This window comes from Priapulus caudatus, unplaced genomic scaffold, assembly GCF_000485595.1.
Source record: "Priapulus caudatus unplaced genomic scaffold, Priapulus_caudatus-5.0.1 Scaffold2, whole genome shotgun sequence".
Classification (NCBI taxonomy): Eukaryota; Metazoa; Priapulida; class Priapulimorpha; order Priapulimorphida; family Priapulidae; genus Priapulus; species Priapulus caudatus.
Genome location: NW_014577063.1, coordinates 214,798 through 229,532, shown reverse-complemented (window position 1 = coordinate 229,532; position 14,735 = coordinate 214,798). Strand labels below are relative to the sequence as shown.

Genomic DNA, 14,735 nt, shown 5'->3' with positions numbered 1-14,735 from the left:
GTGCGCGTCGGGACGCTGCACTGAGCGGTGCGGTGTCTGTCGTACACCCTCAGGGGTTAGGGTTGGGGTGGGGTGGTTTCTTCTGCTGTGTACATTGTCTGTCGTGCGATGTGGTGTCTGTCGTACACCCTCAGGGGTTAGGGTTGGGGTGGGGTGGTTTCTTCTGCTGTGTACATTGTCTGTCATGCGATGCGGTGTCTGTCGTACACCCTCAGGGGTTAGGGTTGGGGTGGGGTGGTTTCTTCTGCTGTGTACATTGTCTGTCGTGCGGTGCGGTGTCTGTCGTACACCAACAGGGGTTAGGGTTGTGGTGTGAGTGGTATCTTCTGCTGTGTACATTGTCTGTCATGCGATGCGGTGTCTGTCGTACACCCTCAGGGGTTAGGGTTGTGGTGTGAGTGGTATCTTCTGCTGTGTACATTGTCTGTCATGCGATGCGGTGTCTGTCGTACACCCTCAGGGGTTAGGGTTGTGGTGTGAGTGGTATCTTGTGCTGTGTACATTGTCTGTCGTGCGGTGCGGTGTCTGTCGTACACCCACATGGGTTGGGTTGTGGTGTGAGTGGTATCTTGCGCTGTGTACATTGTCTGTCATGTGGTGCGGTATCTGTTGTACACCCTCATGGGTTGGGGTGGAGGGCTCGCCTGCTATGTACGTGTACGGTGAAGCTGGAGCTTGGATTAACATCGTTTTGCCACAGACAGGAAGCTGAATGTCATTCGCTGCACTGAAAAACATTCGCACAACCTCCGGCACTAAGACGTGACTGCATGCACGCATTCGCATTTAAATACTGTGCGATTGAAGGCCTTGCAAATTACCTGCAACACTTCAGATCATCACCACCATCTGTTGGCTCAACACTGCATTTATCTCCTCTTTACTATTGGCTGCAAATGTTTTAGCGAGGTTCCTAGAAATGTAGTCACAAGATCTGTCAAGCTGGTCCAATTCATACGTCTTTCAAGTGAACACCAAAATGGCGACTTTGCAGCACGTCATTGCAAAGCATTGTCTTCCGAATGTGAACTCTCTGATGCAATACACAGATAGTAATGAAAAATTTCATTAAAATTTGATAATGTATTGTATATTTGCTGGTGTGTACAGGAACGACTTGAAGCAATACTCAAGAAGAATTCGCAGCGCGATTCGAAGCTGGACGCTCGCAACGCTAACCGACCCAAGATCGCCTTCGGATCGCATGTGCCTCGTGCCGACGAGGATAGAGGGCGCCGCACGCGACGCAAGTCGTGGGAGCATCCAATCACGGGTAGGTCGGGTGGAGGTTCGGATGTGAAGGTTGCATGCCACGCTCGATCCCACGCGTAAAACAACCTGGTGGCAGTACGAGTAAACAGATATAATTTGGAGAGGTGTAATGTGTTTGTGTGTAAATGTGCGATAAATTATATGTTACGTATAATGTGTATTGTGTGTACATACACATATACATACATTATCTTTAGTTAGGAAGATTGCCTTTGAAATATTAAATGAAGGAGAGCGAGACGAATAAAACAGCAAGCCTTTATGTAGAAACCAAAGCAGTATACATCGGTGTAACGCTTGTAGTCTGTAGTAACTAAATGCAATAACAAACGTCACCTAAACTAAATGCACTGTTGCATGTTTTGGACCATAATATTCTTCGAGCCAGCGGATAGTTTTACACATTTTTATGTAATTCGTTGCATTTTTACTTTTAATCACATTCATGAAACTAATATCGTGCGTACAAATCAATAGTGCTGTAACCTTGATGTTTAATCGGACAGAGATTGCTCAGACAGTACACCATTACATGGATGTAAGCTGCATATCGTAGATCGATCGTATAGGTTGTGGTGAACTCGACTAGATGTTGTAGACACGCTTTACATGTTCTCTGCGTGAGGATTGAATCGGTATTCTATTCGGCGTGGCGTGAACTCTGCACATGTGTGTCGTCTGCTGCTGCTGCGAATGGTGGGAGGAACGTGCGGTCGGTTGAATTAATGCGGACCGTGATATAACAACAGGGTGCGAAATTAGCGAGAGTTGGAGTCAAATACTCCCTGATTTACTGCAGGACTCCCTGATTTGACATATGCAGGAGTCAGTGTAATACAGAAATAAAGAGAGGAGGATAACGGTAACGATAAATAAGACAGAAATAGTATAATGCGTAGCCATAAAGAAGCAAAACAAAGAAAGAATATAAAATAAGATAATTTAGATAATTTAGTCTTTCCGGTTACAAAACAAAAACAAAATTTTAAAAATAATACGTATTGAAGGCAATGCATCACAACGTTGACAGAAGTTGTTCGCCGCATTAGTACGGCTCCCAACTTTTCCGAGGGGGAGGGAGTAGGTCTTATTTATCGTTACCATTATCCTCCTCTCTTTATTTCTGTATTACATCTGTGTGACTCCCTGAAAATTCTGCTATACTAACTAGTTCGTTCCAGAGCACGGCCTCGCGGAATTACCATATTTATTTTAGGAAATGACCCAACAAAATTTGGCAGACGTGCACCACAAATGTCTTTTTTGTTAATATCTGCGGTACTACTTGTGTACTGCGGACTTTTTGATGGTAGGGAGTCCGTTGGACTCGCTTGTTCAAAAGTTAATTTCTACCCCTGTAACAAGTACAGTGAAACAAATCACAGTAGTAGGAGTCATTGTTTTTCCTTACTCGTCCCCCTGTATGCTGGTAGGAGCATACAGTGAGGGGCGTATAAGGGGAGAGCAGGTGATTCGTTACTACGTGGCGATATTGAAGATATAACTCGGAATGTTCGACCGGAATATTGCTAAAACGTGTATAAATGCTGTTTATAATTTTGTGGTGCATTAGAGAAGCATTTACACGCAACTCTGCTTGAGCAATAAAAAGGACGTTACGTTGGTATTCGTCGCGTGGCTGTTGTCGATCGGTGTTCCTCCCACTGTGTCGTCTGTGTGGTGGTGACTTGTGTTGTAGAGTAGACGAACGGTCGGGTGGCAGGCGGCTCACACTGCCCGATGCGATCCAGGTCGGTCTCTGATGTAGTTAGCTGCCAAAAGTTGAACCGTTGACCTTTAAAAAAGCGATTATCTCTCGAATGCTTCGACCGTTTTTAATGCTTGACAATGGTTCATGGCCCGAGAAAATGTCTATAGTAATGTTCGTTGTTTATCTTTTACCGTAATGTGGTCGTAAGTCATTAGTTGTCTGCAAGATTGCAGTATTTATTTAGACGTATGTCTTACATTTTCCTCCCGTTCTCGTGGTAGCACCAAACCTATGCTGACATGATGTCTATGGTCGTAATGCATGTGCTAACAACAAATTAGTATAAGCAAAACGTTCTCTGATGTTTGTCCAGTATTTGAGAGACAATTCAGATTCATTGAAGAATTTGCCTCGTTTTCTGTTCAATTAACAAATTTAGACTATGATACAGATAAATTCTTGGTAATTTTCATAGTTTCCATAATCAGCATCTTAGCAATCCGCATATTCTCTATCAGGTAAGATTACATTTTAATTCAGAATTATATATCTTTAAAATTTTTATAATTAAATTACATTTATTACATTATAATAATGAGAGATATTTGCTTAGATTTGATGCCACAGTGTGTTTGATGGCGTGCACTCGAGAAACGCACGCGTGTGTGTGTGTGTGCTTGATGAGTAATTCTCTGTCTGTGCTGCGCTGTTTCAACTAGCCAACTGGAAGAAACATTTAGCGGCCCGCACACGAGGCTCAAAGACTGGACGAGGTTCGCATTGTCTCACCTCCACTGTCTCACTCGTGCATTGCCTCACCCATGCATCGTCTGCCCACTGTTCTCATCGCCGTTCATCGTTTCTCTACGTGTGTCTACCTGCGCCGCATAGGGATACTGTGCAGGTTTTTTGCCTTTAGTTGAAGGTGTTTCAGTGGTATGTTTATTTACTCATCGGCATGTTCTCTCATTCGGCCACCGCAGTGGCTGCTCGCTGCTATCATACGCTTAATCCTCAGTTGCGTTCTTCTCTTCACAGGTAGCAGCACCATCTCTTTCAGTTGTGGGCTCCTGAGGAAATGAGTGCATTGTTTGTAGCGGATTGCTGTAGTGAGTGCGTGTTTTTAGAGCAAATGAGGCAGAAATCTGTTACGGACACACACATTGACAATGACACTGATAGCATCTACAGATGTTAAAAGCTAGCTCACAAGTGACATATGCCCACAATTCTAGCATCACAATCTCATATGATAATAGTAAATTTTGATAGGGAGCAAGGACAGTAGGTATCCCTAGAGCAGTTAAGGTTATTTGTCACATAATTCAGATTGATATAAGGATGATGTCAGCCATACGACACAGGCCGACAGACTAGTTGTTCGTAAAGGAAAGGGGCTGCCAGCTATGTACTGGGATACAGAATAGACTGTAAATAAACGGAATGCGGTCACTGTTATGAACAGGATGGGTACCAGATAGCAACATGAATAACAGGAAGAAATAGCTGATATAGGCATGCACGAGATGGTTAGAATCACTGATAGCCATGCAAGGAAACGGGTAGGGCTTATGGCAAGCTGTGTATAGAACTAGGCTTGCTCTCTGATAGCAACAGGGTAGGCTACCTGATACCCACGCGATGGATAGGGTGAACTAAATTATAGTCACACGTCAAGCAGTCTACGCCAACTAATAGCAGGGAACAGGGTAGCCTAAAATTTGGCAAAAGAGGGCTAAGCTTGTAGCCAAACAAGGAATAGGTTAGGCTAAACTTATAACTATATATAAACACATGTAGGTTAAAGTGATACCTGTGCACAGAAACGGTAGAGTAAACTGATACCTACGCGGAAAGCAGGGTTGATATAGCCACTTAGGGAGAGTAGTGAACAGTGTTTTAGCCTGCGGGAGCCCAGCAATTACACCTGCCGCAAAGCAAACGCTGTCTGCTTGCTTTTGAAGGTACCCACGCCTGCTGTATAGAGGAATATATATTGTCGAAGCAGCGTGCAGTGTCAGCGCACCCTTGCGTGCGCGCGCGGCCCTCCGCGGCCATGGCAACATCTTCAGCCTCCGCAGGCACGGAGAATCAAGGTGTCGCATGCACACAGTCGGCCACCATGTTCTGCCATGCATAGCTCTTTGTATTTTAATATATCCTTTTCTCCTTCTTTCTCATTTTTGCTCTCTTTCCGTTTACTTTTCATTTTCTTGCTGTCTCAGTATTGCCCTAACTACTGATTGTTGCCATGGGCAACCGTGACAAAAGCTAACACTGTCCTATAGCCAGCATATTAGGGAACGTGTGTGTGTGTCAGTGTGTATCGACCTGCAGGTTGTTGATTCTCTGCTACACACCTTACAATAATAACACAAAATGCTTAGTGTTTTGATTCTGGTCGACCTGGTATGTCATAAGGAAGCACTCCCTAGGTATTACCATGGTGTATATTTGGGTGTGCGCGGGCATACCAATGTATAACTGGGTGCACCTAAGTGCACCTGATTCTACTTGGGGGATAACTGAGTGTGCTTGGACATGCCTGGGTGTGCCTTGCTATACCCAGGTGCGCCTGTGCATGCCTGTGTCTTCCTGAGCATAGCTGGACCTACCTGGGTGTTCATGTCCATACCTGGATGTTCATGGTCATACCAGACTGTAGCTAGCTAGGCATACCTGGCTGTTCCCAAGTATATCTTGGTGTAGCTGGGCACACCTGTGTATACCTAAGCACACCTAGGTGAACCTGGGTGTTGCCGTGCAGCAATCAGTAACGACAGTAAGGTGTCCCCGTAGACTGTGTTCGGTGTGCTTGTGATTTGTACACTAACCGATGTGTCACTGCTCGTTACCACCTCACTAACCCTAGTCCCCCCAATCCCTCGCTGTGTGTGAGCTCTAATTCCTATAGCAAGCCACGGTTGGGGCTTCTCGACTTAGCGTAATGTTTCAGTGGCTGACCTAGCGTAATGTTGGTTAAACTCTGGTTCCACCCTACAAATTCCCGCTGGTAGCCCCAATGTGTTGGCCCTCGTTACTCGGCCGTCGCGAATGTAAAAGGATTCCAAGTGTGATGGGGTGACAGGTCATTGTGCTACCGATGTAATGGACAGTAATAGTTTTCGGAACCTTGCACACTTAACGATTATTTGCAGTTATGTAATTCGTCTGGTGCATCTTTTGGTGGCTCTCATTTGTTTGGTGATACACTCCTGGCTGTGTTCATTCATGGGCCAGGACATTTCTTTGGATGAATGAATTTCGAGGATCGGCCACATCTCCTTAAGTAACTGATGAAAATACGTCAGTATCGGTAACACTGGCATGTACAGCAGCAATGTCGTGTATCTAATAATTCATCATAATTATTCAGATGATACGGTATGTAATACAAATGTTTCCCCGTCTGTTTGAGATCGCTCCCTGGGGTCTGGCTTAGTATGTAATATACTAATAATATTTTTAGATTTTTCTTTCATCCTCTCTCTGCGTGCAGTGCGCTCTAGCACTAGCTAACATCATTTTTCCGATGTCTTGCATTTTTGATTACCTTGGTTGTGTTCCCGATCGTAGCACCACTACGGTGCGTGGTGTCAGACTGAGAATGTCACCTGGCCTTCCCATCCGTCCTCCGCACATCCATCCCCGTGGCAGACGCAGTGCTGTGTGGCGGTCAGTGCATCGTGCGTAGTTATAGCGAGCTCGCTAGATGGCGCCTCTCGTGCGACGTAGGTCGGGCAGACATGCATGCTTGTAGGAGCTTGTGCATGAGCAGTTTAGCGGTCGGCGTGCATGCGCGTAGTGTTTCCTCTATCATAGGTGAGACCACGATAGCCTCTACTCGTCATCAGATGAGTCAGTGTGAGTGAGAAATAACGGTGTACAGTGTAAGAGTGTGAGTTCCGTGCTCACAAGTCGTGACTCATAATGCACTCAAGCATTACTATGATAGCTGGCTTAATCAATAGACCTTGTACGAATCGATATGCACAGTTTCGTAAAATGTTCAAGTGAACGTAACGTCATCTTGGATTAGAAATCTCATTTCTATGTGTATTACAAGCAACCTTCACTTACGTGTAATCAAACCTGAAATCTATTTGCATTCAGCTTAACACCAATGGAGGCAGTGTTATGAAAGAAATTGTCAGCATGTCATGGTTATTGATTTAATAGTTAGGTTATGTACTACTGTGTACACGTATGTGTGTTGTCATTATTTGGGCGTGTGTGATGGGTCATTTATGCATGTTCTCGCATGCAGGTGCCAAATCAGAGACCTCACTATCGCCGCCTATGAGCAAAAGAATGTCTCAGTCTGTTTCTGTGTTGTCACATCGTCGGCGCAACCTGGTGGACACATCAATGTCCAGCACGAGCACCTCGCCTGGTAGCCAGAAAGGTATGTCATCTCATTAACTACCTCACCTGGTAGCTAGAAAGGTATGTCATCTCATTAACTACCTTACCTGATAGCCAGAAAGGTATGTCATCTCATTAACTACCTTACCTGATAGCCAGAAAGGTATGTCATCTCATTAACTACCTCACCTGGTAGCCAGAAAGGTATGTCATCTCATTAACTATCTCACCTGGTAGCCAGAAAGGTATGTCATCTCATTAACTACCTCACCTGGTAGCCAGAAAGGTATGTCACCATATTAACTACCTCACCTGGTGGCCAGAAAGGTATGTCACCATATTAACTACCTCACCTGGTAGCCAGAAAGGTAGGGCACCTGATTTTAACTACCTCATCTGGTGGCCAGAAAGGCACATCACCTCATTAACTACCTCACCTGGTAGCCAGAAAGGCACATCATCTCATTAACTACCTTACCTGGTAGCTAGGAACGCATGTCTTCCCATTAAGCACTACATCTTGCAGCAAGAAACATTTCCTCTACCTCACCTGTTCATCAGAAGGGCGATCACTTCATGAAACACCTTAACTGGCATCAATGAAAGAAAAACATCTGATCCACAGGCTTTGCACTTGCTGTTTCACTAAGCACTTCACCTAGCAATAAGGAAATATTGCTGCCTTTCCTGCCTGCCACAAAAGTATATCACATATTTTTTACTCATTTTCATTTATATTAATTTACATATTCGTATGTGCATTATATTCAGTGATTGATTTATCCATCCGTCTATTGATTTATTAGCTGTATTTTGCTATGGTTTCGCCGTCCGGTGTGCTTGCATGGCCCCGCGCTCGCTCAGCGTGGTATTTTCTTGCGGGTTTTCTCTCACGCAGCTCTGCGTCGCATCCCTGAGACGAAGCCCCGGCGGTCGTCTCCGTCTACCCCTGCTCTCGGCCCCTCCACCAAAGCACTCGACATATCCAACCGCCTCTACAAGTCGGCCACGCAGTCAACCGTCGCCCGTCTCCACGGCGACACGCCTGACTCCGACTCATCGTCTGCTGCAGCGACGACGGTGACAAAGAGAGAGGGCGCTGCCACGCGCAAGCCGCGCCCGCACAGCATGACGGGCAGCATGACAGCGAGCATGATGGAGCCGCGGATGAGGGCGAAACAACCGCGCGAGGGACGCACCGCGGGGCGCGCGTCCGACGCAGGTGGCGCCACCGCAGCAGGTGCGCATGTTTGTATTGTTTGGTGCGTTGAAGGCCTGGACTGGCTCTAATTGCGGGGGCGGGGGGGTACATGTTTGCTATTGTTGGTGATGCGGTGAAACCTGGACCTGCTCTAGTGGGCGGCGGACAGAGTTTTCTTGTTGATCCGGTTGAAGTCTGCGACTGGCCTCTATGGGGGGCAGGGGGCGCGGGTACATGTTTGTATGGTTGCGGGGGGGGGCGTACATGCTTTTATTGTTTGATGGGTGAAGTCCGCTGCGACTGGCTCTATTAGGGCGGGCGGGGGGGTACATGTTTGTATTGACTTTGATGCGCGCTTGAAGGCCTGGACTGGCTCTATTCGGCGGCGGGGGGGCCCGTACCATGTTTAGTATTGTTTGATGGCTTGAAGCGCCTGCGACTGGCTCTATGGGGGGGGGGGGGCTACATGTTGTATTGTTTGATGGTGAAGGCCTGGAGCTGGCTCTATTGGGAGCGGGGCGCTACATGTTTGCTACATGTTTGTCTCTGTTTGTTGCTGTTTCCTGCGGATGACACAAAGCTTAGATCTAAGCGCTTCAATTCTTTCAAGTTCTCTATCTGTCTCTCTCTCTCTCTCTCTCTCTCTCTCTCTCGCCTTACTCTCTCTCGTCTCTGTCTCTCTATCTCTTTGGTTCTCCCCCTTTTTCCTTACTCTCGCTGTTTTCCTTCCACTTTCCCATTTTCTCTCTCTCTCTCTCTCTCTCTCTCTCTCTCTCTCTCTCTCATCTCTCTCTCTCTCTCTCTACTCTCTCTCTCTCTCTCTCTCTCTCTCTCTACTCTCTCTCCTCTCTCTCTCTCTCTCTCGCTCTCTCTCTCTCTCTCTTCTCTCTCTCTCTCTCCTTCTCTCTCTCTCCTCTCTCTCTCTCTCTCTTCTCTCTCATCTCTCTCTCTCTCTCTCTTCTCTCTCTCTCTCTCTCTCTCTCTCTCTCTCTCGCTGTCTCACTCCAGCTCTCAGCTCAACATGCCTACCAGTGCTTCAAACCCCATTTCTCCTAAAATTTGTCTGATGTTCAAATCGTGTCTGTCATGGTACGCCTACACGCTGCTGTTACAAATGCCAGATGCATATCATGTACAGACTATCGTATTCACCTTCATTTACTGTAATGCAAGTTGGCGTTAATTGAAGAAAAGCCTAAACAGCCCCTATAACCACCTATAAACTTATGGGCATGCTATGTTGTATACACTGCTGCCTTATTAATCTGGCATTATATGCAACTTTTAGCCTGATGTCTGCCAATCAGGAAGTTTGCTACGTCCAGACATGATTCCAAAGCTCCGTTACTGAAAACCAATGAGACGATGTACGCACAGCCGCGTGAAAAACACCGGGAGTGATCATTCGAAATACATCTTGCTCACTTCTTATTGCATTGGTTAGCGGCTTGCAGGATGATAAAGTCTGTTTTCCAAAGTGGCTGGAAAATTTCCTATTAAGCAAGGTCTCTCTCTACAATCACAAATTCATCCAAACCCCGACCCTACCCCCCCCCCTACCATCAGAAAATACCCCTTGTAAATTTTCTTGCCTGTAGATCCTACCACCCATCATCTTCTCTACACCGTGTAATGACAATCATACATCCTTGCTGCACTAACCTCAGTTTTTAGCTCATCTGACATAGTCAGATGCAGCTGTAGAATCGCATGAGCAGTGCGTCTCTGCGTGCGTCCGTCTGTGCGTCCGTCTGTGCGTCCGTCCGTGCCGTCAACAGTTGGGCACAAATCTTAACCGCTTGATGTACGTCACGATATTGGGGATGTCGGGGGGATCGTCAAAACGAGTTGGGATGTCGAAGCTAGGGGCAAAGGTCAAAGTCAAGAGCGTGTAAAAGAAGGGGAACGTTCCTCCTTAACTTAAGGTATAGGGAGGGAAATGCAGAATTGCGGCACAAAATCTAAACGGCTCGACACTAGCTCGGTGCATAGTCGGTGTATAGCATCATGGTAGGAAAAGCCATCACTGTGCCGAAATTGGAGTCACATGTCAAACGTCAATGGGGCACAGGGCAGATTTTAGACATTTTCTGAGGACATTGGTCTGACGGAGCGATTGAAAAACTTTTTGTTCAGCAGTGACCTAGCATTTTTATGGCTTTATTGAAAGGACCATGAAATTACTTTCCGCTGACATGCGAAGAGTAAGTGTCGGATAACTTTGACCCTCAAGAGGAGGGTTAAACATGATTTGTTTCTCTCAACTGCGTTGCGCGAGTACATGTGGGTGTGGAAAGCTCCCATTTTACAGTGAAATTCACCACATAACTCTTACTTGAACAACGCTTACTGTAGGAGATAATGACATGACTTATATATAAGATTCTGTAGTGTACATTATGAATAGTTTGAATACAGTCACTAGCACTCAAATAATTACCCAGGAGTGAGGCTGCGGATTTCCCAGACTTAATTTTCTCATCAAATTTTGGCACCAATATAGACGCAAGTGTGTACGTTCTTGAGCTTATTCGGTCCACTAATCACTGGCCTACCTTGTACTGAAATTAGTTTACAGACACTTTGCTATCGTATTGCTGTAAATTGTAATCTTGCACGAGCTGCTCTGCCTCTGGTTGTATCAACCATTGAGCTATTTTTAACGAGCCAGATGTGCCTCGCAAGGGGTTTAATGTACCTTATTACCTGACACCATAGAACGCACGTTATGTATAGTAATAATATGGTAATTATTCGCTCCTGCTTTTTGCAATTCGTCGTCACACTGACAGCTGCCATTGCTACAATGCTTTTGCTGACCGATGCAACGATGCCTTTGATAGCGGCCCGCCATCTATCGGAATTTTATTACACTAGTTTGAAGTGTTGTTTTTTTGGGTTCGAAATGAACGTATGTATAGGACGTCTTGCTATGCACAAATGAATTTATCAGCAGAACACCAGACACCAGATGAGCCCTGTCGCTATGTGGCACTTGTTTCATACACGACACACCACGAGATGTCGCCGGTTGCTGATGTACTGAATCTGTTGCTGGCAGGGGCCGCTGAGGCATCAAAGACGAGGTCGCAGAGTGCTGAGGGTCGTAAGAAGCTTCGTCAGGAGTCGAATCTGATGCAGCAGAGCATGTACGGCACGCTGGACGAGCGACAGACGGCCGTGCAGCGACGCGCAGCCGCTCGCGAGGCTGGCAAGGTAACACCATGCGCCCACGAGTGTGGCGCCATCTAGTAGTGGCAATAGTGATTGTGATCACATTATGGTACATTGGTTAATGTGTGTGCATGTGTGTGTGTGTGCGTGTGTGCACGACGACGCCGTGCATGTGGTTGTTTGTGTTTGTCCATGTCCAGTGTTTTCACACTGTTTCACCTAGTTACGTGTTTTGTTCAATAGATATGCTTACAGATATTTGCTTCAATGATATAATGGTAAAATTCTTGTTTGTATCTAAATTTACTAGAATCGATGATGCTTCGCATATAAGTTGTATTACGATGAATAATACATAATGTGACAATCTAAATAAAGATAGTGAATGTCGTTGTAAATATGATCATTGCTATATAACTATGATAATATGTTCACTAGTCTAAGGATCTATGTACGGTTAACAAAGGATCTTCACAGGGCATCCCGGTGCATGCATGCTAGGTTAGCTGCCCCCATGCTTGCTACCATCTACTATTTCCATCCCATCGCTCATTTGTGTTGCAGGCTAGGACTCCGAGGGCTGTCTCCGCACCACCCAGGCCACTTAAGAAGAAGCCTCCAAAGGAGAAACCTGCCAGTGAGAAGGCAGAGAGGGAGAAGCCTGAGGTGAAGGTCAGTTCAAGCTCATTATTTTTCACGTTATTTTGTTTTTTTCGAAAATTGCAGTAGTTTAACACAAATCACCTTTGATTAGGGATGATTAGCCATGTACAGGCAAGTCGCCCTTGGTGTTGCTATCTGTCTTGTGATAAGATAGGCCATGGCATGCACACACCTAATACTAGTGTAAAACTCTCAAATGATCTTATTTTGAACAGATGACAATAGCATACATAGACATAGACATGCATATACAATAGACATAGATGACAATACAAGCAAAAGCACAGAAAATAGCATATTAGAATAATTGCACCTCATTTTATTGTAAAATTCTCTAGCAATGTTAGTTTAAACGCAGTTTTCAATCATTCTTTAGATGAAATGGAGTGAGGTCGTAAGTAATCGTCTCTCACTTCTCTGCTCGCTTGCAGCCACCTGTGATGAAGAGAGTGCCGAAACGGCCTATATCAGAGAAGTCGAGTGCTCCCACCCCGACAGCAATTAAGGCTCCCAGCCCTGCCCCTGGCAAGGTGACGAGCCCCACCCCGCCTGCTGCGGCCAGTACTCCCACTGCTGACGCCGAACCTACAGAAGGCATTGCAAGCAAGTCCAGGTATTGGCGTGTCACTTCTTATTCATCGACATCATCATCTTCATCATCATCATTATCATCATCATCATCATCATCATTATTACTCATCATCATTATTACTCATTATCATTATTACTCATTATTAGGCAGAGTGACAGATTCTATTGGCAGTGACTTGTAGTCCCTTCAGAGCATTATTGTCGCTTAACTGCTCGCTCATAACTAGGGAGTAAGCACGTGTTGTTACCTGCTTGAACGTCACCATGAAAATTGGGGGAATTGCGATTGCAAATTAATATCTCATGTCATTCACATTTGTTCTACCGTATGCAATACAGAATCACGAGTGAGGAGGAGGCAAAAGCTAAGCTGGCAGAGAAAAGAAGACAGGCAAGAGAGGAAGCTGAGAGGCAGGCAGAGCTAGAGAGGCAACGTAAAGAGGAGGAAGCGTAAGGAAGCTCACCTTTCATTTAAACTGTTTAGATCCTTCGTTAAGACAATAAGTATAAATTAATCGTATTGATTTTCATTTTTTACTATAAAAACGTATGTACACTCACTCAATACAAAATATATTTGAAAATGTTTATTTAATTATTTGAGTATAATTAATTGTTTTGTCCATAAATTATATTGGGGAAATTAACTACCTCACCTGGTAGCCAGAAAGGTATGTCACCATATTAACTACCTCACCTGGTGGCCAGAAAGGTATGTCACCATATTAACTACCTCACCTGGTAGCCAGAAAGGTATGTCGCCTGATTTTAACTACCTCACCTGGTGGCCAGAAAGGCACATCACCTCATTAACTACCTCACCTGGTAGCCAGAAAGGTAGGGCACCTGATTTTAACTACCTCATCTGGTGGCCAGAAAGGCACATCACCTCATTAACTACCTCACCTGGTAGCCAGAAAGGCACATCATCTCATTAACTACCTTACCTGGTAGCTAGGAACGCATGTCTTCCCATTAAGCACTACATCTTGCAGCAAGAAACATTTCCTCTACCTCACCTGTTCATCAGAAGGGCGATCACTTCATGAAACACCTTAACTGGCATCAATGAAAGAAAAACATCTGATCCACAGGCTTTGCACTTGCTGTTTCACTAAGCACTTCACCTAGCAATAAGGAAATATTGCTGCCTTTCCTGCCTGCCACAAAAGTATATCACATATTTTTTACTCATTTTCATTTATATTAATTTACATATTCGTATGTGCATTATATTCAGTGATTGATTTATCCATCCGTCTATTGATTTATTAGCTGTATTTTGCTATGGTTTCGCCGTCCGGTGTGCTTGCATGGCCCCGCGCTCGCTCAGCGTGGTATTTTCTTGCGGGTTTTCTCTCACGCAGCTCTGCGTCGCATCCCTGAGACGAAGCCCCGGCGGTCGTCTCCGTCTACCCCTGCTCTCGGCCCCTCCACCAAAGCACTCGACATATCCAACCGCCTCTACAAGTCGGCCACGCAGTCAACCGTCGCCCGTCTCCACGGCGACACGCCTGACTCCGACTCATCGTCTGCTGCAGCGACGACGGTGACAAAGAGAGAGGGCGCTGCCACGCGCAAGCCGCGCCCGCACAGCATGACGGGCAGCATGACAGCGAGCATGATGGAGCCGCGGATGAGGGCGAAACAACCGCGCGAGGGACGCACCGCGGGGCGCGCGTCCGACGCAGGTGGCGCCACCGCAGCAGGTGCGCATGTTTGTATTGTTTGGTGGGTTGAAGGCCTGGACTGGCTCTA

General features: G+C 45.8%; 1 protein-coding gene across 1 annotated transcript in view; it reads left to right on the top strand.

The window, feature by feature from the left end:
• The window catches only part of LOC106816381 (ensconsin-like), a 25,749-nt gene that overhangs the window by 1,560 nt on the left and 9,454 nt on the right, over positions 1 to 14,735 (top strand). The window contains exons 3-10 of the mRNA XM_014821015.1: positions 1,111 to 1,273; positions 4,948 to 5,079; positions 7,251 to 7,388; positions 8,247 to 8,588; positions 11,611 to 11,765; positions 12,288 to 12,395; positions 12,818 to 12,999; positions 13,317 to 13,427. Of these exons, the coding sequence (XP_014676501.1) occupies positions 1,111 to 1,273; positions 4,948 to 5,079; positions 7,251 to 7,388; positions 8,247 to 8,588; positions 11,611 to 11,765; positions 12,288 to 12,395; positions 12,818 to 12,999; positions 13,317 to 13,427 (1,331 nt within the window). The remainder of the gene's footprint in view (positions 1 to 1,110; positions 1,274 to 4,947; positions 5,080 to 7,250; positions 7,389 to 8,246; positions 8,589 to 11,610; positions 11,766 to 12,287; positions 12,396 to 12,817; positions 13,000 to 13,316; positions 13,428 to 14,735) is intronic.